Here is a 25,284-nt window from a genome sequence, read left to right as displayed (position 1 = left end):
GTTTTGGTGGGTTCTATGGTAGGGCAGGTTACAGACAGAGATGGGAGATGGGCGAGGCTCCCAGCAAGTCCTACGTTCCAAGCAGTTCCGGTCTGTGCCTCTGCCCAGCTTTTATCTTCCATTGCTTCACTCTGCCTCACTGTTTGCTACTTGTCTCCCGCGGGGCCCGTTTCTCGGATGAATGATGAGCAAGAACTGGGCGGCATGTACTGTGTAGTCACCCGTCCCTCCCCCAGGAGGTTCCTCAGTGAGTTCTGACCACAGCGATCTGCGGCCCACACACCCACGTCTGTTTCTCATTTGCCCGAAGCTCTGCGGTTAGCCGTGAGCGCCAGCCAGGCAGATACGGGTTCAAATTCCACCTTTGCCACCCACTGGCCGGGCGACTGTGGGCAAATTACCTAACGTCTCTGTGCCCCAGTTTCCTTATCTGCAAAACGGAGTTGAAATACCAGGATGTGTCTCGTGGGGCTGTTGTGAGCTGGAATGAAAGGGGCGGAGGACAGAGGGAGCAAGAGGGACTGGGCGGCGTGTGCCAGGAGAGTGGGTGCAGGGAGGGTGCCGGGCACGGGAATGGTGATGAGGGTTTCTTACTGGGGGGACTGGGCTGGAGACACTCTTCTCGTTCAGTGTGTGTGCATGGGCGTGTGTGTGTGTGTGCATGGGTGTGTGTGTGTGTGTGTGTGTGTGCGTGCGTGTGCATGTGCGTATGTTCAATCTGCAAATACTCTGCTTTACAGACAGCTAACACTCCCTCCCTGGTGTCCTCCTCTGAAGACACGTGTGGGGTGCAAAATATACTTCCTGGAAATCAAGAGTAAAACATTGCTATCTTTCTCTGCCCAACTGGAAGGGCAGTAAAATGCAAAAGTGAGCATTAAGGCAGTGCGAGGCACCAAATTAAACACAGAAAAGACAGAATGACAGAATGCAGGTTGCAGGGCCTTCATGGTGTTTGCAACAGAATTAACGGCTCATATAACACCTGCCACACAATAAAGCACCCATCCCACAGCCTCCCCAGAGGGCAGAAAATTTATACCCTTGGTACCCAGATCTCCAAAAAAGGAGCATATATAATCCAATTGTGATTATTTTTTTAAGAAAAAATATTTTTATTCGTTTCAGAGAGGAAGGGAGAGGGAGAAAAAGAAACTCCAATGATGAGAGAATCATTGATCGGTTGCCTCCTGCACGCCCCCTACTGGGGATCAAGCCTGCCACGGGGGCATGTGCCCTTGACCAGAGTCGAACCTGGGACCCTTCAGTCTGCAGGCTGACGCTCTATCCACTGAGCCACACCGGCTAGGGCTCCAACTGTAATTCCTATTCAGGTTTGTCGGTACCCAAAACTGTGTGTGATGCTTCACAGCTGCATGGACCCAGGTACGGCCTGTACCTTTTAACAGTCCCCCCAGGGCAGGGGCCTCCCCTCATTCCCACCTCTGCCGTGAGGACGCCCACAGAGCTTAGAGAGGTTATGAAGCCTAACCTCTGAGGCCACCCCACTGGGGAGGAACCCAGGTTAACATTCCTCAAGCTCAGTGTTCTCACCAATACATGGCACTTTCCCCGACAGGACACAGGCATGTAACACGCTCCCCAGATGTACGTACTTTAAGGTGACCAGACGTCCCGATTTTTAAAAATGTATATATTTTTAGCCGAAACCGGTTTGGCTCAGTGGTAGAGTGTTGGTCTGTGGACTGAAAGGTCCCAGGTTCGATTCCGGTCAAGGGCGTGTACCTTGGTTGCGGGCACATCCCCGGTGGGGGGTGTGCAGGAGGCAGCTGGTCGATGTTTCTCTCTCATTGATGTTTCTAGCTCTATCCCTCTCTCTTCCTCTCTGTAAAAAATCAATAAAAAATATGGGGGGTGTGCAGGAGGCAGCTGGTCTATGTTTCTCTCTCATCGATGTTTCTAGCTTTCTATCCCTCTCTCTTCCTTGCTGTAAAAAAACAATAAAATATATTAAAAAAATATTTTTTATTGATTTTTTACAGAGAGGAAGAGAGAGGGATAGAGAGCTAGAAATATCGATGAAAGAGAAACATTGACCAGCTGCCTCCTGCACACCCCCCACCGGGGATGTGCCCACAACCAAGGTACATGCCCTTGACCGGAATTGAACCCGTGGACCTTTCAGTCCATAGGCCGACGCTCTATCCACTGAGCCAAACCAGTTTCGGCTGACGTCCGGTTTTTAACAATTTTTCCCTCGTCCCAAGGCGTTTTAAAAAGTCCCGATTTTTTTTTTTTAAATCGGGACTTTTTTAAAACACTGGGGTTCATGGGACAAATAGTTAAAAATCGGGATGTCTGGTCACCTTAACGTACTTTTATATTTTATCAGATGCTTTTCTAGACCTATCCTCCTGGAAACCCATTGCTGTCTGTCCCAGACACGGAACGTAAGACAGTCGACTACTGATGAGCAATCCCTTGAAGGCTGCTGGAAACCGGAGTGGGTTCCTGAGCTGGGAGGTGCCTCACCTGTGTATCGGAATCCGTGGATGAAGCCCCCAGCAGACTTCCGGTAATCCACAGAGTGGCTGGCCGTGCCCAGGACAAAGAGACCACGGCTTCCTTTGGACTCATAGCTCGGTCTGACCAGCGGGTACTTCTTGCTGAACTCGCCCCCTGAAGACAGTCTGAGGGACCTGTGAGCAGAAAGTGTTGTTAATAAAAATCGCTGCTGTGCATGAAACACCAATTACAGGCCTGGCTCTGAGCTAAGTGTTTTTCTATTCCTTGTTGCATTTAAATCCTACCACGACCCAGGAGGCAGGTATGATCATCCCCATTTAACAGATGGAGTAACTGAGGCTCGGGTTAAAGATGTGGTGGGTCTGGATTCAAGCCTGACTCAAGGCTGGGCTCCGGGCTACGACTGGGCCTTGTGTGAACAGATGGGACAGGAGGGTCTGGCTCAGACCCTCCAGGTTCTCGTCTGCCTGTGCACTAGCCAGAAGGGAAGTGAGACCCTGGATGGATTCTTGATACTAAGCCTGAAAGAGGAACCGGGGCAGCAATGTCTGAAGATGAGGATCTACAAGGCAGCTCTTCAAAATGCAGTTATAAATAATTTCAGCAGCCAACATTTGATCGAGCATATAGTATATGCCAGGTAGTTTTCTTTCCTTTCTCCTTCCCTTCTTCCTTCCCTTCCTTTCTCTCCCCTTCTCTTCCCTTCCCTTCCTCACTTCCTTCTTCCTTCCTTCCTTCCTTTCTTCCTTCCTTCCTTCCTTCCTTCCTTCCTTCCTTCCTTCCTTCCTTCCTTCCTTCCTTCCCTCTTCTCCCTATCCCCTTCCCTTACTTCATTTCTTTGTTTTTTAATGCTCTTAACTGGAATCGATACTAAGACCCTTTGGCCTGCAGGCTGACGCTCTATCCACTGAGCCAAACCTGCTAGGGTCCAAGTAGTTTTCTACATTCATCCTCACAACAGGCCTCTGAAAAAGGAACTATGATCCCCATTTTAGTGATGAGAAACTGGAGCCAACCATGGTAAAGCAACTCTCCCAGAGCTCACAGATTTGGTAAGAAAGAACCAAAGACCGACCCCCGAGTCTGCGCTCCTGGCCACCATACCGCCTTGCAGCAAATTCACCTCCTGGTCCTCGCCTTCCCACCTCTCAGGTGGAAGGAGGATCACAACACAGACGAAGACTCGCTACTGCCGCTGCTCCAAGGGGGAGGGGCTCAGGGCCACTGGGTCCTTCTCAGTGGACAGAGAGCCACCATCCGGGCGGGAAACCAGGCGGCATCCACATCCAGGCGGCATCCACATCTGGCTCTGCCGGATGGGGACGCTGCTCCCCCGGGGAGGGTGTCCGAGGGGTTGGTGTGAGATCCCAGCTCCCCCATCACTTGGACTCACTTATTGAAAATGGAGAAGTCGAAGTTCCAGCCCAGGCAGCGGATGATGCGGTCGTAGGCCACGCGCATGGCGAAGTTGTCGCTGTCGTCCTGCGGGAGGGGGACGGCCTCGGCACTCTGGTTGCCCTCTTCCACGTAGAACTTGAGGGTGATGTGGAACTTGCCCTTGGGGTCCTTCACCACAGCCAGATCCGTCAGGTCGGACTCCAGCAAGCCATCCAGGGACTTCAGCTGGTAGGTGTCCAGCAAGCCGTTGTTGATGGCCCTGGGGCCCGAGAAACATGCAGGAGAGAGAAAGGAGTCTGTGCTGGGTACAGGGGGCTCCGGGGAAGAGGTGGTCAGTCTAGCCGGGGTCGGGAATGGCTTCAGAGGGGCTGGAGCACACAGCACACCGGGGCATACCTGAGGTCTCCTACGTAATGGGTGGCCCAGGACAGCCGGACGCGGGAGCGGCTCAGCATGTGCACAAAGTTGGTGACACCCAGGATGTTCTCTGCCGTCTCGAAGGCCGAGTTCCCTCGGCCCAGGATCAGCACGTTCTGCCCCACAAAGTCCTCCGGGTCCACGGACACAGACTCGTAACCCTCCGCATACTCGGCGCCGGGGAAGTCCACCAGGTTGGGAACGGACAGACCGGTGGCGACGAGGAGGACGCTGCAGGTGGGGAACGAGGAGAAGCTGGCTTAGTCTCTTATCTGCCAGACACTAAGGAAAAGTCACTTTTGGGACCTGCCACCTGGCTCACACGGCTGGCTCCTGAAAGAAAACAGGACAGCCCAGCCGGGTGTGGCTCAGCGGTTGAGTGTCAACCAGGAATTAAGAGGCCATCGGTTCAATTCCCAGTCAGGGAAACATGCCTGGGCTGCAGGCTCAATCCTCAGTGTGGGGAGTGCAGAAGGCAGGCAATCCATGAGTCTCTCTCATCATTGATGTTTCTATCTATCTCTCCCTCTCCCTTCCTCTCTGAATAAAAACAAAACAAAACAAAAACAGGATATTCATTCATCTTATGACTGATCTATCCCAGTATACGTGAGATTTTACCCCATCCCTCACTGAGCTCACTCCAGCGGAGTTTCCTTTACCCCTTACTGGGATTATACCAAATATGGAAATTTGACTGACAGGAGAGGGCAGCACATGAGAAAGCAAGTAATTCATCCAATTCTGAACACAACAGTCAGATCAAGTATCCCCCTCAGTGATGAGAAGGAGACTCGATGTTCCTACTTCCCCTTTCTGACTTGCTGGACAAATGCAGACATCTGTTGAGGAGTAACCTCTACAGACTCTGTACATGTTTTATGTGTCATCTTATAGCTCAGAGCAACCCTGATGGATTTATCCGGCCTGCTTTACAGGTGAGGAGACACTCAGGCCCACAGCTGGCGTCCAAAGCTCCATGTCAGCAGGCCAGACTCTGCCCACAGATCAGCAGGCTGCCCGAGTCCCGCTCTTCATATTGGCGAGTTTGCAGTGCTGTCGAGGCCGGCTGGGGAGCTGGATCCTGCCGGCCTGCAGAAGAATGATTTGTTCACAGGGTGGTTTCAAAAATCAAACTGGGAAAAAAATCCAACTGGATGGCCTGTAGAAGGGGCATAGGCAGCCCTCTCACTGTGTCTGCTGAGTCTTGTCCACTCTGCTCCTATCTGGCTCCCTGACGCTGTAACACAGCTGTTTGGATGCAGGGGTCAGGATGGCTCAGTCTTCCTGGCTGTAAGCAGCAAGGAGCAGGGCTGGGCCCCTGCCAGGACACAGGGGCAGGCAGATGAACGCTGATGGAGCGCCTGCTGGGAGCCAGGTGCTCAGCTAATGGCCAGGAAGTGAGAGGCCGTCTGGGGCAGCTGGGAGGTCAGGAAGATAGGAGCTCAAACTGCAGCCTGAAAGCTGTGTGAAGCTTTGCACAGTGGCAGTGTCGTAGGCAATGAAGTTTCTCCAAGGTGTGATTATTGCTAATTGGAAACTTTTCCCAATTAAAAAAAAAGAAAAAAGAAAAAAGCTGTGTGCTGCAGCACCAGTTGCTGGGCTTCTCTCAGACCCAGTTCTTCATCTGCAAGATGGGAGTCAGCGACCCTCCCCCTTAGGGTCCTGGTGAGGCTGCAACAAGTGCAGTCTAGTTCATGACTCTGAATCCGGGTTGCCTACAGCAGTGGTCGGCAAACGGTGGCTCTTTGGCCCCTTGAATTTTTAGCAAAGGCCAGCTTAGGAGTACCCTAATTAAGTTAATAACAATGCACCTACCTATATAGTTTAAGTTTAAAAAACTTGGCTCTCCAAAGAAATTTCTTTAAAAAAAAATAAAAAAAAAATGCATGTTTTGGGGAACACTAGTTCTGGGAGATGTTCTACAAAAGGGTTTTGTGGGTACCTAAGCTTAGGTAATGCTAACTACCCAATGTTGCTTCTCCCATTCCTCGTACCCCCACCGGCCACACACACAGGCAGTGTCAGTCCCTCCAGGAAAGGCCAGGCTTCAGGTGAGCGCCGGGACCCCGATCCTTACCTGCACCTGTATCCCTGGCCCTTCTGGTCGGTCAGGATGAAGTAATGGCCATTCCAGGCCCGCCGATCCTTGTCCAGAGTGACGTGGGCGATGGCTGTGTTGTAGCGCACTCGGAGCCGCAGCCTGCTGGCGAAGTCGCCCAGGTAGCGCACCATGTCGCCGGCGTCGGGGAAGTAGGCCCGGGAGTAGTGTCGGAAGAGCAGGCGCGGGTCGTGGCTGAGCAGCGAGTTCCAGTCGTGGCGGAGGTTGAACTCGGAGTTGGTCCTGCCGGTGTGCCGCTTGTTGATGCTGATGAGCTTGCGGTGCCGGGGGTAGCGCGTGAAGAAGCTGCCGGGCCTGGAGGCGCGCTCGAACACCTGGTAGTCGCGCCCGGCCCGCTGCAGGAAGTAGGCCATCTGCAGGCCCGCGGGCCCCGCGCCCAGGACGCAGTAGTCCCGGTGCGGGGGCGCGGAGGCCTCGGCCAGGTGCAGGGTGAGAGCCATGGCTAGGAGCAGCCCCGGGGCCACCCAGAGGCCCATCCCGCGCAAACCAGATGGGTGAGGCCTCGGACCAAGGTTGGTCTGAGGCCCTGGGGATGGGAATGAGTGAGGTCCGGGCCGGCCCGGAGGCAGAGGCCGGCCTGGGCGCTCCCGGCTATGTGGCGTGGAGCCAGCACCAGAACTCAAGGACTTCTGGGCTCATTTGCTATGGTTTCAAGCTTGGATCTGGAGCTCCTTCCAAAAGTCCCCAGCTCCTTCACCTCCTGCCGGGCCTCGGCTCCCTGGGGCGCCACCAGCCCTCTTCGTATGGCCATAGCAGTACGAAGGCGGGTGCTCTCCGGTTTCCTCCCTAAAGTGAAGGATGCCAAGCACCCCTCGCGCCCTCCCCAGGCTGGAGCCTGGGGGCATGTCGCTTTGGCCACACCTCTGCTCTGGGGCTGGAGCCTGGAGAAGGCGTGGCCTGCATGGACCCCGCCCCCGCCAGGTGCCCAGCCTCCGCGGTCACGCAGCTGCGATGCCCAGCACACCTGCCGCCACACCGGCCCGCGCGAGGCCGCCCTCCGGCTGGTGCGCGCTCTTTAAGAGCCGCTCCCGCGCGTGCGCAGTGCCCGCGCCCGCAGCTCCGGCGCCCGGCCCGCAGTCTCCGCACCCCCTACCTCGGCCCGCACCTCGCAGCCGCTCCGCCGGCAGCGCGCACAGTGAGGCCGGGGCGCCCAGCCCGCCCGCCGCGGACCCGCCCCGCCCCGCCCGCCGGGCCAATGGCTGGGGGCGGGGTCACGTGCGCGGCGTGCCGCACGCCGGACGGTGGGCCTGCGGGGTCGTAGGCGGCGGCGCGGAGGCCTGCCCGTGCTGCCTGGGGGGAGAGAGGATAGGGGGGCTGCGGTGCCAGGGCTAGAGGTCCCCTCCAAGCACCGGTGCGGGCTCTTGTTTTCAAGCTGTGCCTTTTCACTGTGAGGCGCGGGAGATTATTCTTGGAGGTGATTCCAGCTCACGTTAAACCAATGATGTAGCTAAAGACTCGCTGGCTACCCAGGTTTTGAGGACTGGAAACCAGGTTGATGAAGTCAAGACAGAAAACCAATGAACAGATCTTGCTATTGTGGACTAAGAAAGGGATTCTACAGGAAGTAACTTCACAGGTTGATCTGATAATTTCTAACCGGCATAAGCATTCTTTAGTAAAAGGTTTATCTTTGCCTTAAGCAAGCCCCGTCCCATTGTTTTGTGCATCTAGGACTAACACACCTTTGAAATGCCTTTCAGATCCATCAACCCAAACCACGATCTAGAGAGCATATACTTTTTTTAATTTTTTTATTTTATTGAATTTGTACAGAGAGGAAGGGAGAGAGAAAGCTAGAAACATCTGAGAGAGTCATCGATCAGCTGCCTCTTGCACACCCTCTACTGGGGATATGTCCGCAACCAAGGTACATGCCCTTGACCGGAATCGAGCCCGGGTCCCTTCAGTTCCCAAGCCTAATTTCTATCCATTGAGCCAAACCGGTCTCGGCGAGAGCATATACTCTTAACTATCCTGTAATGATCCCCACCTTCCTGCATCTTACTTTCCTTCCCCTCTTTAATCCTAAATGCATAAAAGCTGCAATCTGTCATTCTGAAGAATTTTTCTGTCTGTTGAGATCTTGCTTTCAGGTATATCCTTATAAAAATTATTTAAAGGTTTGAAAGTTCTTATATGGACACTACGATTCAGTCTATTAAGAAACATTCATGATTGGCTTGATCTTTCACCAACCAGTGAGGTAGCCAAAAATTCTGTTTACTCCATTTTGTAGCCATTGGCCAAAACCTACATAGGATTAGAGTGATTTGCTTAAAATAACACAGTTAACAGGCGGAGCTTGGAATTAAAATCCCCTTTTCACTCAATTATGAGCTCTTTATGTTTTTTATTCATTCATGATTGTTTTATGAACCTGGTAATGTAAATAAAGTGGCCAGTAGGACACTTAAAGATAAACCCACTTTAGCAGTGGTGTGGCTGGAGTGGAGGCACAGCAGGATTCAAGTGAACAGGATGGTTGTAGCTGGCCTCCCAGAGGTGGGATATGGATACTGCATGAGATTATCAACTTGGAAACAGTATCAAGTAGGTAATTCTTTGATCAAAAAGAACTAGGAAAAATATGGCAAGCCTCACGTACAACTAAATTAGACAACAATGAAAGAGCAACTTATAGAAGAGGAACCAGATGACCACCAGAGCTTTCTGTGGGATTCTCACAATGGCATAGGATGCAAGAACGCCTCCCTTAAACTCTAGCTCCTCCCACAGACCCCAGTCAATTACATTAAAATGTGCCATAACTTTTATCAAGATTTACATGGACAGAACAGAGTACATTTATGAGGGCAGGACAGGAACCTTCAAGAGGCATTAATATGGTCTAGTAAGATAGAACTGAGGGTTCTCATGGGAAAGCAGCCATGCCTAGTGTGGAAAGAACTTTATATTCTAGCTTTGCATGGCTGGAGCTTCTTCTTTTTTAAAAAAAATATATTTTATTGACTTTTTACAGAGAGGAAGAGAGAGGGATAGAGAGCTAGAAACATGGATGAGAATCATTGATCAGCTGCCTCCTGCACACCCCTCACCGGGGATGTGCCCCCAAGGTACATGCCCTTGACCAGAATCGAACCTTGGACCTTTCAGTCCGCAGGCCAATGCTCTATCCACTGAGCCAAACCGGTTTCGGCTGGTGCTTCTTTCATAAAAAATAGCTGAGTCCAGCCGGCTTGGCTCAGTGGTTGAGTGTAATTGACTAGGGCACATGCCTGATCCTCAGTGGGTAGGTGTGCAGGAGGCAGCTAATCAATGATTCTCTCATCATTGATGTTTCTATCTCTCTACCCCCTCTCTGAAACCAATAAAAACATATTTAAAAAAATAGTTGAAACCTCTTGCCTTCTCAGACCAAGGAAAACACTAACAAATGCCACTTACCTATAATTTTCATAGCCTGTATCAGCATCAGAGAAAAGCACCATTAGAACAGAAACAATCTTACTCATTACGATGACCTCAGTGCACTCTCCAGTAACTGAGGGCATATAGGATGCCCTCAATGAGCATCCGTTGAGTGAACATTGAAACTAGCCAGGCTAGGAGAAAATACCTAACCAAAAATAAAGTAGGGAGGTCTACCTCTTAGTGGTTGTGAAGATTTGAGAATGGAAGCTGGCAAATAATGGAAGTATCTAAAATAGTTGCTGGTCGTATTTGGTAACGGGAAATTAGGACAGATGAAGTGTGGCAGGGCTTGGAGACCAGGCTGAACCTGGATTGTAGGCAGCAGGATGCTAGCCAAGGCTTTTGAGTTAGGACTGTTTTTAGCAATCAATTTGGTGGCGCCAAACAGAACAGATGAGCAGGGGATAGATCAAAGAAATGAAGTGTTTGGAAGCTGATGCAAAATGTTTTGTTGGCACGAAACCCAACTTCCACCTGCCCCCTTGTCCCAGCAAATCCACCTGGATTGCATCATGAGTCTGCAAGAGGCAGCTTGGTATTAGTTGAATTTTGAAAATCCTTGGCACTTGTCACACCACTTTCTTTTTCTTTTTTCAAAAAAATGTATTTTATTTTTTTTCAGAGAGGGAGAGGGATAGCTGCCTCCTGCACACTTCCTACTGGGTATATGCCTGCAACCAAGGTACATGCCCTTGACTGGAATCGAACCTGGGATCCTTGATTCCGCAGGCCGACACTCTATCCACTGAGTCAAACTGATTAGGGCTGTCACACCACTTTCATCCGTCATTTTTATCACTACCTACATTGAAAACTCCCTAAGAAGCACGTTTATGCTCTATCTTTCTAATAACTCTAACAAAGTACATTTCGCTTGTTTAAGGCACATTTTTGATTAAAATTTAGGATGTTACTCAGAAGCTGAGCCTGTTTCCTCATCTGGACAATGGTATCCCTTCCACCAACATTGTATCGGGTCTAGTAACAATTAATGTCGTTTTTAAACATTCGTTTAAAATCTTGCTTGGCGTTGACTTGTATTGACATAACCTTCAAACACTTGGTATCTACAGAACGTGTGAAGTGCAATTAACAAGTTTTGCTTGAAAAAGTTTGTGTTTGGTTTGGTTTTTGTTGCAAAACTAGGGCTAAGAAGATGGCAGATGAAGAGCATATTCGGCACTGCATGCTTTACGAGTTCCAATTAGGAAGAAAAGCAAGCGAGACTGCAAAAAACATCTGTAGTGCTCTTAGTCAAGATGCAGTTAGCGCCAGAAAATGCCAGCGTTGGTTTGAGAAATTTCGCGAGGGAAATTTTTTGTTAGATGACAAGAGTGGTCGAGGCCGTGTGTCCAATTTTGATAAGAAGCTCTTCAAGCTCTTTTGGTGCAAAATCCTCAAATTACCCAACAAGAGCTTGCGACAACTTTAAATTGTTCACAGAAAACAATTTCCAATCAATTGCGTGCACTTGGCAAAGTCCAAAAGTTTGAAAAATGGGTTCCTCATGAGTTGACGACAACAACCGTAATCAAAGAGTCACAATTTGCAGTTCGCTCCTCTCTCGTCAAAACCGTTTGCCGTTTTTAGAGCAAATTGTTACCGGAGATGAACAATAGGTGCTGTATGTTAATTTGAAAAGGCGGCCTCAATGGTTGGACAAAAATGAGGCTCCGCAGCCCACGCCAAAACCTGACTTGCATGCGAAAAAAGTGATGTTGTGTGTTTGGTGGAATTTTAAAGGAATTCTTCATTATGAACTTTTACCATCTAACCAAACCATTACAAGTGCAGTGTATAGTGCCCAATTGGAAAGGTTAGCCCAAGCTTTAAGAGAAAAAGAATCCGCGCTGATTAATCGGAAGGGCGTAATTCTTCACCACGATAACGCACGACCGCATACTGCAAGAATCACTGCTGAAAAACTGCGCCAGTTGGAATGGGAAGTTCTCCCTCAACCTGCATATTCTCCTGATATTGCCCCTTCCGATTACCATTTGTTTCGTTCTTTGCAAAACTTTCTTCTTGGAAAAAAATTTAATGAAGAATGCCTCAAAAATGCATTGACCGAATTTTTTGCATCAAAATCACAAGAATTTTACAACAGAGTGATTAAAATGCTTTCTGAGCATTGGGCACAAGTAGTAGAAAACAACGGCAACTATATTGTTGATTAAATTTTGTTGTATTGTTTAAATAAATTCGATTTAAAAAAGTATTAGAAAACGACATTAATTATTACTAGACCTAATAAGTTCTGTGTCAGGCTCGGGTATTTCCAGAAAGCTTAGTACAATACCTGGCAATGTAATTACTTCTTAGTCCCAAGAACAGAACACTATCCCTTTAATAAAAAGTGTTCTTACTAAAGTAAGTTTTATATATCCTAAACATCTGTAACTCTGATTTACAAACACTGCTTTGAGTGCCAGCTTGAGACGGTCACCAGCTCAAGCCACGTTTGAAAACCATTTACAACCATTTTGATCACCACCCAGTGGAACGCCACAATCTTCTGAGGGAGTCTCCGTGAGCAACAGCCCCACCTCAACCTCCAGAGACTGTGCCCTGCTTCACCTTTTACTAGTGACTGTGTCTCTAAAGGCAGTAGTTAGGCTTGGCACATGACCAGCTTATGGAAATGGACTTCTCATGTGGACCTCTGTGGGACCTCACAATTAAGTCTCCAGGAAAAGATAATTTCACAGGTTCCAAGAACAGAGAAGTCTAGGGCATCCACCTCTAACAGGATGGTAAACTCAAAATGCTCAATAAAGGATAGAACCCAGAGAACTCCAGAAAGGAACTTCCGTATCCACCTTCCCTCCCCCAAGGGCTACCTGGAGAAGGAAGAAAGGCTGTCAATCAAATCATAATGTAGGCATGTGTGGAGGGTAAGAGACTAAAGAGACTTATACTTTATTCCATCTGTTAAATTCCAGAGCGCAGGTATTAGACAAACATTCTACCAGGAATCAAAGGCCCTCCTCGGCTCGGTGGATTTACACACTCCAGCTCCACATCACCGTCTGGTTTAAGTCTCTTCCTCTGAAAGACACAGAATGTTAAAGAAAGAAATGAGCCATGTGAAACTGGTGAATGCTTATGATTTAACACCTCCACCAGAAATCAAGTCTTTCAGATCCTCACAGGGCTGCTGACATACTTCCTTTAGTCCCCAGCTGGCGAAGCAAGAAAGATAGCTTAAACCCATGTAACTAACCCAGAGCCTTTCTCCTTCAGCCACCGGCTAATATCAGGAAACTCCACTGTCGGCTTGTTCCTCACCTAGCCTCTAAAAGACCCCTTTCCTCCCCACCTCCTTCATGTGCCCGAAAGGCTTGTGAAGCCAGTTCCTGGAGTCTGACTAAATGCCACTCAAATTTAGTCATGTCTCAGGGAGTCCTCAAAAAGTTTTACATCAAAGTCTAGGAGCAATGTGGCCATAGAGCTTGGCCCCTGGGCAGCCCGCGCTCGAGACTTCAGAAAGAGACTTGTACAAACCTTCCTCCTCCTCCTCCTCCTCTTCCTCATCCTCATCGTCCTCGTCGGAGCTGAAGGTGCCGTCCGGCAGGCTGTAGACCCGGATGACCTGCTTGTTGGGGTCCTTGAGGATGAGGTACTTGCCCTCCTCCAGCTTCATGCAGATGTCGATGACGCAGCGCAGGATGCCCCAGGCGTTCTCCACGCTCAGGTTGATCTGGCTGGCGAACTCATTGGGCTTGAACTGCTGGGTGCCCAGGATGACGTGACGCGAGGAGTCTTTCACATGGTACCGGGACACGTAACTAGTGGGGAGAATGGGGTGTCAGTGACTGGGCAGAATCTGGGGGTATAATAGATGTCAGTTAAATGGGGACACTTGACTTTTTCCAAGGGGAAGAGAAAAGGCAAGCCCTTGTCTCCCTGACCGCGGACACCTCCTTCCAGAGGGTGAGTTCACAACTCCCGGACAGGAATCTCACCCAAGCTTGAGGTACTCGGATCCAGCCAGCAAAGCACAGCAGGTCCATCGGGCCAACTTATAGCTGTTATTCTTCAGCTCGGTGGCAATGACGGCCCCTCGCTGAGAGTCCAGCTTCTGACGCCAGTCAACACCATTACAGTGCTGCGGAAGGAAAGCCCGCGTGTCAGGAGCGAAGGTGAGCCCGGCACCTCCTCTGGCAGAGAAGGAACGTCCTACTGGGCTTGGCTAGCGAGTGGGCCAGGACATAGGAAGTCAGAGGTAAGACCATTATCATTTGCCCTGGCCGGTGTGCTTCTGTGGGCTGGAGCGTTGTCATGTGTACCAAAAGGTGCAGGTTCTGTTCCCGGCCAGGGCACATGTGGGGTTTGTGGGTTTGATTCCAGGTGAGGGTATGTGCGGGAGGCAGCCAATCAATTTTTCTCTCCCCGTTCCTTTCTAAAATAAATAAATAAATAAATAAATAAAATAATTAACATATATCCAGGTGAGGAAAAAAAAGATAGATCACCTGTGTGAGCCTCACCTCACCATGGGAGTCTATTCAATCTGGTGTAGAGCTTGGAGACAGAGGAAGTCAGAGGGTCAAAGCACGAGAAGGATTTGATGCTGTTGCTGGTTTGAAGATGGAAGACATGGCAAGGAGTATGGGTGGCCACTAGGAGCTGTGAGGCCCCAGCTGGTAGGTGGCAAGAGAATTGGGGACCTCAGTCTTATTAACTCAAGGTACTGAGTTCTGCCAACTAGAATGGGCCTGGAAGTGGATTTTCTTCCAGAATCAATCGATGAGAATTCAGTTCAGCTAACACCTTTGATTTTAGCTTTCTGATAGTCTGAGCAGAGAACCAAACCATATGATGCTGAACTTCTGGCCACCAAACTAAGAGCTAATGGATGTTGTTTTAAGCCCCCAACTTTCTTTTAATTAGTTACAGAGCAAAAGAAAATTAACATAAGGCTGTATAAAGTAATTATAGCAAAAAGAGTCGTGTAGGCGACTGACCCTAAGAGAAGGATCCACGAGAGATAAAAGAATGGAACCAGCACAGAAAATGTGTGAAGGAAGCTGAGAAATGTATAAGACCAGAGTCATGCACACAGTGACACAGGAAAAGCTACAATGCCAAATGCTACAGGGAGCCATGGTGGAAAGTCTAAGGAAAGGCCACTGGCCCAGAGCTAAGGCCACAGCCAACCTTCCAGTAGGGGCTGGAGACTGAGGAACACTGGGGGGTAACCCTTGGCTCTGATGAAGACAGAGCTCAATGCCCTCTGTGCTCCCTCTCACTGGGCACTCGTTCAGCACAGCCTGGCCTTGGAGCTGTCCTTCCCACTGAGAACTCTCTACAGCGGCACCCAGGAGCACTGCCATCCAATTCAAATTCAGGCAATAAGCCTGGGTAGCTTCAGTCCAACAGTTATGGCACACCAGCGGAGAGCAGAAAGGAAAATCGAAGAAAGCACGTTTTACTTGTAGCGTGTCCTGCAGAGCCAAATAAAAGCTAATCTTTGCATTAAGTGGAGGGAACACTCAGAAGGTAAAATCTCAGTAGCCCTCCAAGTAACACAGGAAAAGTAGCCTGAGACAACACGCCTTGCAGACGTGGAACCCCAAGAGGGTGACAGAAGTGCACCTCACCCGGGAGTCCCACTCGTTGAGAGTCTTGATGTTGATGAAGGACACTTCTCCATTGGCTCCGGTCATGACGCCATCATGCTCACACCGGACAATCAGGTCAATGTCGTCTCCTAGCTTCCACCTGCGGTATCTGGAATGAAGAAGAAACTTAGTTGGTCACCTCAGACCCTAAATTGCAGGTATTTCACCCCACACAGGGTGGGGTCTGTGCACATCCCACCCGAGGTGACATACCGGTATGCAACAGAGGCGATTTCATTCTTATCCATGTCGTCTTCCACAAACGGGTTTGGGTTGGGGAAGTTGTATCTCTCTTTCCCCTGCAAAGATGACAAAGACAGCGCCCATTTGTCGCCAAGCCAATCGGCCAGACTCTGAAACTCCGCTTAGTTACAGCTGAGGCTGGGTTCCTGGAGCCCTTGAAGGAGCCGAGCTCATAGCATGTTGTCTGCCTACTTACTCCTTCCGAGCACAAGCACCCCATGAATTACAAGATGTTAACAGCTAGTGTTTACCAACAACTACATGTGTCGACTGTGTGCTCCATGCATCTCATTTAATTAGCAACCATGCCTCTCCCATTTCATTTTTCTCAATAGCACACATCTCTATGTATTTAGGGTTTATTGCCTTTCCTCCTCCATTATAATGAAGCTTCCCAGGGGCAGGAACTTGTACACCACAATGCAGGTGTCAAATAATTGATGGAACCTTTACAATGTGCCTGTGTGAAATAAGTATTAGTGTTCTGTTTAGCAGAAAAGAGACATGTCTAACACCACAAAGCTATGAAGTGTTGGATCCAGGGTTCAAAGCCAGGCAGTGTGACCTCAAAGTCCAAGGTTGACACTCCTTGGTGACAGGGAGGGATCCTATTGGTCCTGCTCAATCACACAGGCCCAGAGCCTAGGACAAAGCAGATGCTCAGGAAAGTAGTTGCAGTTGACAAAAGGCAGCGCATGCCCAGACGCTGCCCTTCCTCACCATCCTCAGGCACTGCTGGGAGAAGTTGTGGTTGATGTAGGTTGCTTCCATGGCCAGGTTGCGGGGCGAGTTGAAGGAATTACCTTCATCTTGAGGGGGCTCGTTGGCTGTCTCACTCACTGTCAGGAGGTCTGCAAAAGTGGCAGCATGGTCACCCACCCACCAAAGAACCACTGATGACGCGCATAGCACCATGGGGAGATGTGATTTAAATGCCTTCATTCAAATAAATGCCACCTATTACCATGGGACTCTCAAGGTGGGATAATAGGGGGTAAAGGGAGGAGGGCTCTAACATTAAATTCAGTCACAGTGTAAACATCTATCCCTTTCAATCCTTTTGGGTTCTATCAGAATGTTTGATTTTATCAGCTTTCAACAGAGACAAGGCCTGAGGCGCACAATGTAATTACATTGTTTTGTTTCACTGCTGTTATTGTCGAGTGACTTGATTTTCAGTCATGGCAGGTATGTATATGTTTTATACTACTTGGTATAAAACATACATGCACATATATTTTTCTTTATAAATACACTGAAATATAAATAACCCATCAATTAAAAACATACACATCAATACTAAAGATGGTATGGAGAGATGACAGAAGTTACAAGAGTAAATGAGTAACATTTGGAAGCACAATTTTGGGGCACTGCAAAGACTCAAAATGCTGACGCCCCAAGGAGGGACTGCAGTGACAGCTCCATTTCCATGCCTGAGGAGACTGGGAGGGGTCTGACAAGCTGTCAACGCCTGCAGGGAGACAGGCCATCTGCCACTCCTTCTCTAGTACCAAGGAACTGCTCTGAGCCAATGAAAACATTCACTGTCCTGTGCTGTCCCAGACAGGCCTCTTACCGAAGTCAGAGTTATCCCTCTTGTCAAAGAAGAGCTTGGATCCGACTCTCTGGACGACTATGTCCCAGGAATACACGGAGCGGGTGCAGCTCATCAGTGTGGCCAGAATGGCGTCGGTGGCAAACACATTCCCCTGGGTTTTTGCCAGCTGCAGACAGGACAGGAGAGAGAAGTGAGGACACCCTCAGGTCTAACTGCCATTCACACCGAGGGGAGAGGACTCCTCAGTGAGAAGCCTTCCCAGGCACGCCCACACATTAACACCTGCACCTCTAGCTGTCTGAGCAAAGCTGCAGCTCTCAGCCAGCTGGCTTCTGTTGGCTGTCACCATCCCGGGCCAGGCAGGTCTGTAGCTCAGTGAACACTTGCCACGTTCCAGGAAAGCACTGCTCAGGCGCTTTCTGCCATCCTCAACCCAGTTGCATGCGATAAATGCATTTACTCCATTTTACAGGAAGAAGGTGAAGGTCCCCGAGAGGTGGAGCTAGGACAAACGTGCTGGGATTTGAATCCAGCTTTACTTAACTCCAGCATTCATGGTCCAGGCAGCGGAGTGCCTTCATTTCCACCACCTCTTAAGTCTGACTCAGAAGACTTATCCAGAGGGGTTTTTCCAAGCCCCAACCCTGGGTCCTCTGTTCTTTCTGGGCCTTGGCTGTAGAAGCTGGGGGCATCCCTAATGGGGGGTGAGCGGGAGGGGTGCACACCTTTCGGATGACAGGGTCGTCTGTGGTGGTGACGGTATGGAAGATGCGCTTGATGCTCCTCAGGGGCTTCTCGCTCCTCGTGGTGATGCGGTCAAAGGCTTTGTCGTAGTATTCCAGGGCCCCACAGCACTCGCTGGAGGGAGAGTGGGCAAGACATGCAAAGTGAGGGGGAAGATCACCTGCTTTTTCTCTTATGCCTTGGAATGTGGAGTCTTATCCATAAGTCTTATCCATAAGTCTAATATGTAAAGGGGTGAAAACAGTATCCGACTGCAACAGGAAATGAACTCTCAGTGCTCGCTCCCTTAGCTCCCGATGTGGTTCCAGATAATAATGTGGACACACGGGTTCAGCTCAACCTCCCATTTTAAAGGCGGGAGATGAGGACTGACAGGCATCCAGGTGTGCTGATGTTGGGTCTGATGCTTCAAGCTATTCCCACTATGTGCCCTGGAGGTAAGGAAAGTGTCAGGAAAGCTTTGCTTGTCCTGAACAACTGCTGTCTTTCTCCTTCTGCCAAAAGAGCCATATAACTTAATTCTATTTCTTTTTTGCTCAGGATTCCAGGAAGCTGAACAAAATCTGCAATTTAATATCAGCAAAATTTCTTTCTGCTTTGCTTCTGTTCTCCTTCTGCCAAAAAGAAATAATATAACTTATTTCTTTCTTTTGCTTGCAATGCCAGGAACTTCAATGTGACCCGAAGTTTATACTAGGGCTTTGGAAAATATTCACCACCAGCTGGTCCACCCATGAGAGCATGATGGAAAGCAGTAAAAGATGCCACTCACATGTCCTGTGGCTCCGAGACTTCCAAGTAGCGCATCTTCATTAACTGAGGGAAGTCCATTTCCTCTTTCACCTCCCAGTCACTACGAACTTCAACTGAAGAGTCTCGGGGTTTCTGTCATGAAAACCATTGGAGGGAAAAGAATTCCAGCCAGTGTAAAACAGCTAAAGGCAGGTTTATAGTACAAAGGGCTTTTATTCAATAAATATGTCTAGAACATTAACTACGTGCTGGCTATTCTTTAAAACACTGAAACCCCTTCCTCCCCCCAACTCTCAGGAGCCTACAATCTAGAAGAGGATTGAGGGATCAAGAGTTCAAAACCAAAGGGAAGTCCCTCCCCTCATTAAGATGTCACCAAGGAACAGCAGCTCTTTACATTTCACAGAGGAGCTGTAGCAGCCCCTTCAGATTTCTCTCAAACTATTGGCTATCTATTCTTAACACAGCAACCATCTCATTTAGCAAAACGTAACTTCTAACAATTGCAACTAGGCTCTTGCTTACATGTGTCTTTTATTCTCACAATGTCCACACATTCGTACAGGAATGTTCACAGCAGCATTCTTCATAATAGCAAAATGTGGAAACAACCTAAATGTCCATCAACTGGTGAACAGCTAAACTAAATGTGGTCTACCCATACAATGGAATTCAGCAATACAAAAAAATTAAGAACTGATACATGCTACAACATGGATGTACCTTAAAGATTACACATTGCATGATTCCATTAAATGGACAGAACAAGCACACCCAGAGACAGAGACTAGAATAGTGGTAGTCTAGGGTTAGGGGAGAATAGTGGCTGACTGCTAAAAGGTACAGGCCTTCTTTTTCAAAGTGAAGCAAGTGTTCTGAAATTGACTACAGTAATGATCATACAATTCTATAAATATACAACCCACAGAATTGCACACTTTGCATGGGCAAATTGTATAGTATATGAATTCTGTTACAAAACCAAACAAATAAAATCAAATGCCTAGATAGAATTCTGGCACAAATACGCTACCTGTGATTTTTGGTCCCATTTCTGCCTCACTCCAAATTGTTTCTGAAATTTTTTCTGCAGCCGTATGCGTTCTCTGGAAAGATAGGAAAATTGTGCCTTCAGTGAAGATTTTTAAGAAAAGTGAGGACTTAATAAAGAGGAACAAAAGAGATGATCTCCTTTGCTGACTGGCTGGTAGGGCATATTGTCCTCAATACTGACCAGTTATAGTTTACTCCATCCAGAGACTGTCCACTGCAGCCCCAACCTGGGCCAGGCCACTGCACTGCGCAGCTCCAGGAGGGCTCATAGGACCCAGTGCGAATGGAGTTCTGCTCCAGCAGAGCTGAGCCTAGGTAAGCTCCGGAGTCTCTCATTTGCCTTGGTTCCCTCAACATGCATGCCCATTGTAAATAGTTTCTTGCTCGTGCTATTGCCTTGAACTGAAACTGGCCCTTAGGGGGTGATGTCAGGTTGAAACATTGGCTTCATCTGCTTTAGGAAGGTGTTTTTGTTTGCAATAGCGGGGAAGACAACCATTTTCCTACTTTGGCCTAATGAGTTCAGTGTCTGTAGTCCCGGAAGAATGCCCTGTTCTGGCAGGATGGGAGCCTCACCTCTCTTTCTGCTTGGCGCTCTTAGGCAGGGTCTGCAGGTTGAACTGCAACATGTTCCGTCGATCTTTGTCTCTGCGGAGATTCCGCTGAGAATTAGGAAAAACATCCATGTTAAAATCTTTGAGACTGGGCTACAGTAGGAAGGTTATTAGCCTAAGTTCAGAATGCCAAATCCAAGTTGTACATTTTATCATTATTACTCTTTAAATGCTTTATTGATTTTAGAGGGAGGAAGGGAGAAACACAGAGAGAGAGAACATCATTTGGTTGCCTTGGGGACCAAACCCATAACCTAGGTTATGTGCGCTGACTGGGACTCAAACCCACAACCTTTCGTGTATGGGACGATGCTCCAACCAACTGAGCCACACATATCAGGGCCAAGTTGCACATTTTACTTTGCTTTTAATCTAATAATAATCAGTTTGGGGGTTTAGTTGAGTAAATACTTGGAATTAGCTTAGATGTACATTCACACACATATTTTACTGAAGTTTACTGGCTCTTATTAGAGTTGCTGAGTTTGCCTCTTTATGTAATAAGATGTGATCCAACTGGACCATCTGCTTAATAAAGTCTGCATGCAGTCTAGCAATTAAGCCAGGTAATAGGCACAGACATGCCCTTTCATCTGGCACAAACGTCATTCTTAGCACAGGGGTATAATGTCCTAGGTCAACAGAAATCTAAGCTATTTAAATGCATTGCTGGACCTAGTCAGGTTTACTTTACATAGTTTGTCACTGAGGAGCTCCTTGGAGTTCATTAGAAGACCCTAGTATGCTTTCCTCTCATCAGGGTTGCACTTTTAGCAGCAGGTGACAGCCCTAAGGCGGTCGACTGCTGGTTCTTGGCCTACCTGTGCAAATCGCATTCGATTCCGCTGGTAGGCAGTCTTCTGGGTGCGCGCTGTGTCCACCAGCTGGAAGCTAGTCTCATCCTCCTCATGGAAATAAGCATACTGACTTCCACCACCAAACTGAGAGGAGTACTTATCTGGAGGCAAAGGTGATAATGTGTAACAGCCACCACCTACAGACTTCACAATACACCCCAGCCTAAAGCCCTGTAAGGTAAGTGTGGTCTTGGGACCCTGAACATTGGCTGGGAGCATCGTAGACACACAGACTCACAGCCTCACCCAGACCCACTGACTCAGAACCAGCATTTAAAAAGGATCCCCAGGTGATTCAAGTTTGAAAAGTTCTGATCTAAAGGCTTTTAAAGTTAAGACAGAATCTGAGGAACTCAAGATAAACCAACCCATCCCACTCTCTGTCTTAGGCTGTAAGAGTGTGAGTTAAAGTTTATTCTTGCAGGAGAGGCAAATATGGGATAAGGACCATCACTCTCATCATCTGGTGCCCAGGACAGACATGTCTAATGGCTGCCCTCAGACTCAGATAATCTTACTATTCCAGAGAGCCACTTCCAACTATTTCTGATAAAACAAACAAACAAACAAACAAACAGCAACAAAAAAAATCTGCCGAAACTGGTTTGGCTCAGTGGATAGAGCGTCAGCCTGCGGAATGAAAGGTCTCAGGTTTGATTCTGGTCAAGGGCATGTACCTTGGTTGCAGGCACATCCCCAGTAGGGGGTGTGCAAGAGGCAGCTGATCGATGTTTCTCTCTCATCAATATTTCTAACTCTCTATCCCTCTCTCTTTCTCTCTGTAAAAAAATCAATAAAAAAACCAACCAACCAACCAACCAAACAAACAAAAAACCAATTTACTGTATCAGCATCTTAAACCCAGGAATTTTAAACTGGAATCCACTGTGTACCTTTACTGTTTCAATAAACCCCAAGCAATAAAATGCAAAATGGGAATAAAAAAGGGTACCTGGCTCCTCAAAAGTGGGGGGTGGGAGTAGTAATCCCACTATAATAGGTCAAACTTCTTTAACGAACAGTCTAACTTTTGGGGCTACTTCCAAAAAATGTGATAGTGGCCAGGGTCTAGAATAAACTCTTAAATTATGAATTATCAGCATCTTGTCACCATTCTAGAACACTTTCAGGTGGAGGTTACCAGAAAAAGTAACAATTTTTCCAGGGACATGATTGGGCAGTCAGTCTGAGAACACTTACTCGTGTACCTCTTATCTTGGTATGTGGTACCCGTCCAGTCTGCAACCTAGTAAGAGCAACAAGGGAAGACAGAGCACACAGGTCAAGCAGGCAGTTTTCTGTTGACCCAGAAACCCCCCAAAGCGAGACACTGTGGGACAGCAGCAGGATTGGCTCACAGTGCCTTTGTAAGTGCCCCGCTCTCCGATGACTACTGGAAGTATCCAGAGGTCATACCCTTTCCCAGCTGGTGTCCCTACAAGGAACACAGGAGTAATGCTTCTGAGAGAATGAAATGTAATGAACTCAGAGAGGGGAGCGGCCACAGGCTTAAAGATTCAGACTCCCGCTGACAGACAAGTACCTTTCCTAGCCGATCTCCTTTGCTGAATGGCTGGTAGGGCATATCCCGGAACTGCTCGGGGACTGCACAGGGACCCCAGCCTGAGGGGTTGTCCTGGATCACGGGTGTCATGAACTTTGCCATCTTCTACAACCTTAAATATACAAAAAATGTAAGTAGCTTCATGAAGAAAAGCCTAAAGGTTAAAAAAAAAAAAAAAAAAAAGCCTATTTGGGGTAAGCTAAGACATAGATTAAATTAAAAAGCAACATATGAAATGGAACCCTCACATCTTACCTACTCCTTTGTTTTCTTGTAAATAACATTGTGAATACTTATAATTGAGAAGACTACTAACAAAATTAATTTTCTCTACTTTATTGACTTTTTTCCCACCGTAACATCTTTCAAATGAGTTTGCACCTCACTCTTGGTGGTGCAAATTGGCAGTTTTTCTTTCTTACTGTTATAGAAAATAATGGTGCTACATAAAATAATAGTGCCTCTTAAATTTGGTGGTCTCTCAAAGATTTCATAAAATGCAGTCAAGTGTAAATACTATGTTCAGGTTCTTAGAAACAACTTCACCAAGACATAAAATATTAAACCTATTTTTCATGTGTAAAATAAGTCCATTGTTTTATTAGCGAACACACAAAATTTCTTTCATTGTAAATGCTACCCAATTTCTATTCAGACTTGTAAAAATACATCTACTCAGAGAAAAATAAGAGTCTGTAAGTATATCCTGAAATTCAACTTTCTTTTCTTGTTCTTCTAATAGTCTGTCATCAAAGCAAATCCTTATGCAGGGCAAGTGGACACAGAGCTAAGCAGAAGGCCATAAAAGTGGCCATACATCAAACGTTCGCAGGTATTTGAGTACCAGGCATGGTTCTTAGTGAATATCATGCACATTCACTAACCCCTCCACCCCCAACAGTCTGAGGTAGGGGCCAGTATTATCCCTACTTTTTAGAAAAGAAATTGCCCAAAGTCATAATGCTGGTTGATGAACAATACGGAACCCTGGCAGTCTGGCTTTAGTCTAATGCTATAGCTCCTCTGAGGAGGGTAAAAACCAGGGCCTCCCAAGAGATGTTTTAGGCAATTTCTATCAAAGACCCCCTGAATATGCTCAGATGGTGAGTTCCCAGAGGAAAACTCATTACACAAATATTTCTGGAGGCCAGAGAGCAGTCAAAGAGCTCAGGACACTGAAGTTAGTAAGGAGACGAAGGCTTCCTACCGAGGTCAGCAACTGGAGTTGGGTGACAGCGAGAGAATGAACCTGTGAGCTCCACCTGCCAACTCTGAACTTAAGTTATACTCCAAAATGGGGCCCGAGGGAAGGGGTGACAGACGCAGAACTCAAGTATTGGGCTGCTACCAGTGTCAGGCACTGTGCTAGACACCTTAACACCACTAACTCTCCCTCACCCCACTTTAGAGATAAATATTTGTAGCTCAGCCAAATCAAAGGGTTGATCTACACATCAAAATAGACTTGATTCTCAGGGCTGTCTGCGGGTAAGTCCAGCATTCTCCCCATCATAATCTAGCTGGAGAGCAGTCTGAAAAGATCTGGGGTTTCAGACTGTACTTAATAGCACAACAACGATGTCTCCAAAACACACTTTAAAAAGTCGGCTTCATCTGTTAGCTCAACGAGGAAATGGTAGACGAAGAGTTTGCCAGGCATTCTTCCTGGGGGTGGAAGTCCGGGTTCCCACACATGTGAAATAAGTGAGCAGAACAGAACAGGTAGGACAAACCGAGCCTTCAGTTAAAATGGCCTGACAGCTGGGCGGGGCACCAACAGGACAGTCAGAGGGGCCTTCTGGCAGGCAGGCCACGGTACTGTGTAATTATTGCGGCCACTGCAGGACGTACCCCATCAAGCCCTGGTGGTTCGGATCTGAGATCAAACATACTCCTTCTACTTCACGTTAAATGGAAGGAAACTTTTAGACTGGGAACTCCTCAGAGCAGGGCCGAACACCGATTAGCTTGGCATTCCCAGAAACTCAAGCTTTGGGCACTTAAAAGACCCTGAAGCCCAGCTGAGTCAAGTGACATTGTTAAATTCGCTCAGCCCTTGGGCGCGAAGCGGAGTCTAGAACCAGGGACCTCACGCACCCCGACTGTTGGACCCGGGGCCCGGAAGACGGATTCCTGGCACTTCCAGCGGAGGGACAACGGCCGCAGGTGGGGACGTCCGGAGGGTCTCTTCCGGGAGCCTCTGAAGGCCGGGCCCAGCCCAAGCCGGCGCCGGAGGTCCCCGGAATCCTACGGAACACATCACTCACCTTTTGGGGCCTCGGCCGGCCCGGATGGCGAAAGATAGACCAGGCCAGACGGCTTGCTACCCGGGGCACTCTTGAGAAGACTGGACAGGCGAGAAGATGCGCGCGCACTGACCGGCGCCGTAAACCTGACCGGCGCTGCCGTAAACCT

General features: G+C 48.3%; 2 protein-coding genes and 1 pseudogene across 8 annotated transcripts in view; 1 reads left to right on the top strand and 2 right to left on the bottom strand.

The window, feature by feature from the left end:
* Window positions 1-14,961, bottom strand: part of FOXRED2 (FAD dependent oxidoreductase domain containing 2) — a 32,339-nt gene extending 17,378 nt beyond the window's left edge. For 2 of the 4 annotated variants that reach the window (XR_006742745.1, XM_045587522.1), the window contains exons 1-4: window positions 6,383-7,584; window positions 4,282-4,533; window positions 3,881-4,144; window positions 2,494-2,660 (exon numbers count right to left, since the gene is read on the bottom strand). Coding sequence is in view for 3 of the 4 variants with exons in the window: in XM_045587522.1 (XP_045443478.1) it covers window positions 2,494-2,660; window positions 3,881-4,144; window positions 4,282-4,533; window positions 6,383-6,900 (1,201 nt within the window). In the remaining variant the exon portion in view is untranslated. Of the gene's footprint in view, window positions 1-1,221; window positions 1,617-2,337; window positions 2,661-3,880; window positions 4,145-4,281; window positions 4,534-6,382; window positions 7,590-14,954 lie in introns of those variants that run through there. The other 2 variants (XM_036455566.2, XM_045587523.1) reach the window with 2 other exon arrangements.
* On the top strand, window positions 5,775-5,857 carry LOC118730938 (annotated as a pseudogene).
* EIF3D (eukaryotic translation initiation factor 3 subunit D) lies at window positions 12,747-25,280 on the bottom strand. 4 transcript variants are annotated; one of them, XM_036455563.2, is made up of 15 exons: window positions 25,137-25,280; window positions 22,849-22,981; window positions 22,506-22,551; window positions 21,270-21,406; window positions 20,411-20,496; window positions 19,815-19,887; window positions 18,801-18,913; window positions 18,010-18,142; window positions 17,303-17,450; window positions 16,444-16,574; window positions 15,694-15,779; window positions 15,460-15,589; window positions 13,822-13,964; window positions 13,361-13,644; window positions 12,747-12,904 (listed from the first exon to the last, which is right to left on the bottom strand). In XM_036455563.2, the coding sequence occupies exons 2-15, from the start codon at window positions 22,969-22,971 to the stop codon at window positions 12,891-12,893; spliced, it is 1,647 nt and encodes a 548-aa protein (XP_036311456.1). In that variant the 5' UTR covers window positions 22,972-22,981; window positions 25,137-25,280; the 3' UTR covers window positions 12,747-12,890. The 4 variants fall into 4 exon arrangements, with proteins under 4 accessions (XP_036311456.1, XP_036311458.1, XP_045443480.1 ...); XM_036455565.2 differs by having other exon boundaries at window positions 22,849-22,987; window positions 25,143-25,214; XM_045587524.1 differs by lacking the exon at window positions 25,137-25,280 and adding an exon at window positions 25,014-25,032.
* Between the last annotated feature and the right edge of the window lie 4 nt (window positions 25,281-25,284).

The sequence above is a fragment of the Pipistrellus kuhlii genome, unplaced genomic scaffold (genome assembly GCF_014108245.1).
Source record: "Pipistrellus kuhlii isolate mPipKuh1 unplaced genomic scaffold, mPipKuh1.p scaffold_m20_p_3, whole genome shotgun sequence".
Lineage (NCBI taxonomy): Eukaryota > Metazoa > Chordata > Mammalia > Chiroptera > Vespertilionidae > Pipistrellus > Pipistrellus kuhlii.
The sequence above is the reverse complement of the archived record's forward strand: the minus strand, read 5'-3'. Positions and strand labels throughout refer to the sequence as shown.

What these genes read in the sequence shown, in the direction of transcription:
- EIF3D (XM_036455563.2), bottom strand. Translation starts at nt 22,971, where the DNA reads ATGGCAAAGTTCATGACACCCGTGATCCAGGACAACCCCTCAGGCTGG. An exon ending in AAGGAGATCGGCTAGGAAAG is followed by an intron (nt 22,552 to 22,848) that starts GTACTTGTCTGT and finishes TGCTCTTACTAG; the next exon opens with GTTGCAGACTGGACGGGTAC. An exon ending in CCAAGATAAGAGGTACACGA is followed by an intron (nt 21,407 to 22,505) that starts GTAAGTGTTCTC and finishes CTTTGCCTCCAG; the next exon opens with ATAAGTACTCCTCTCAGTTT.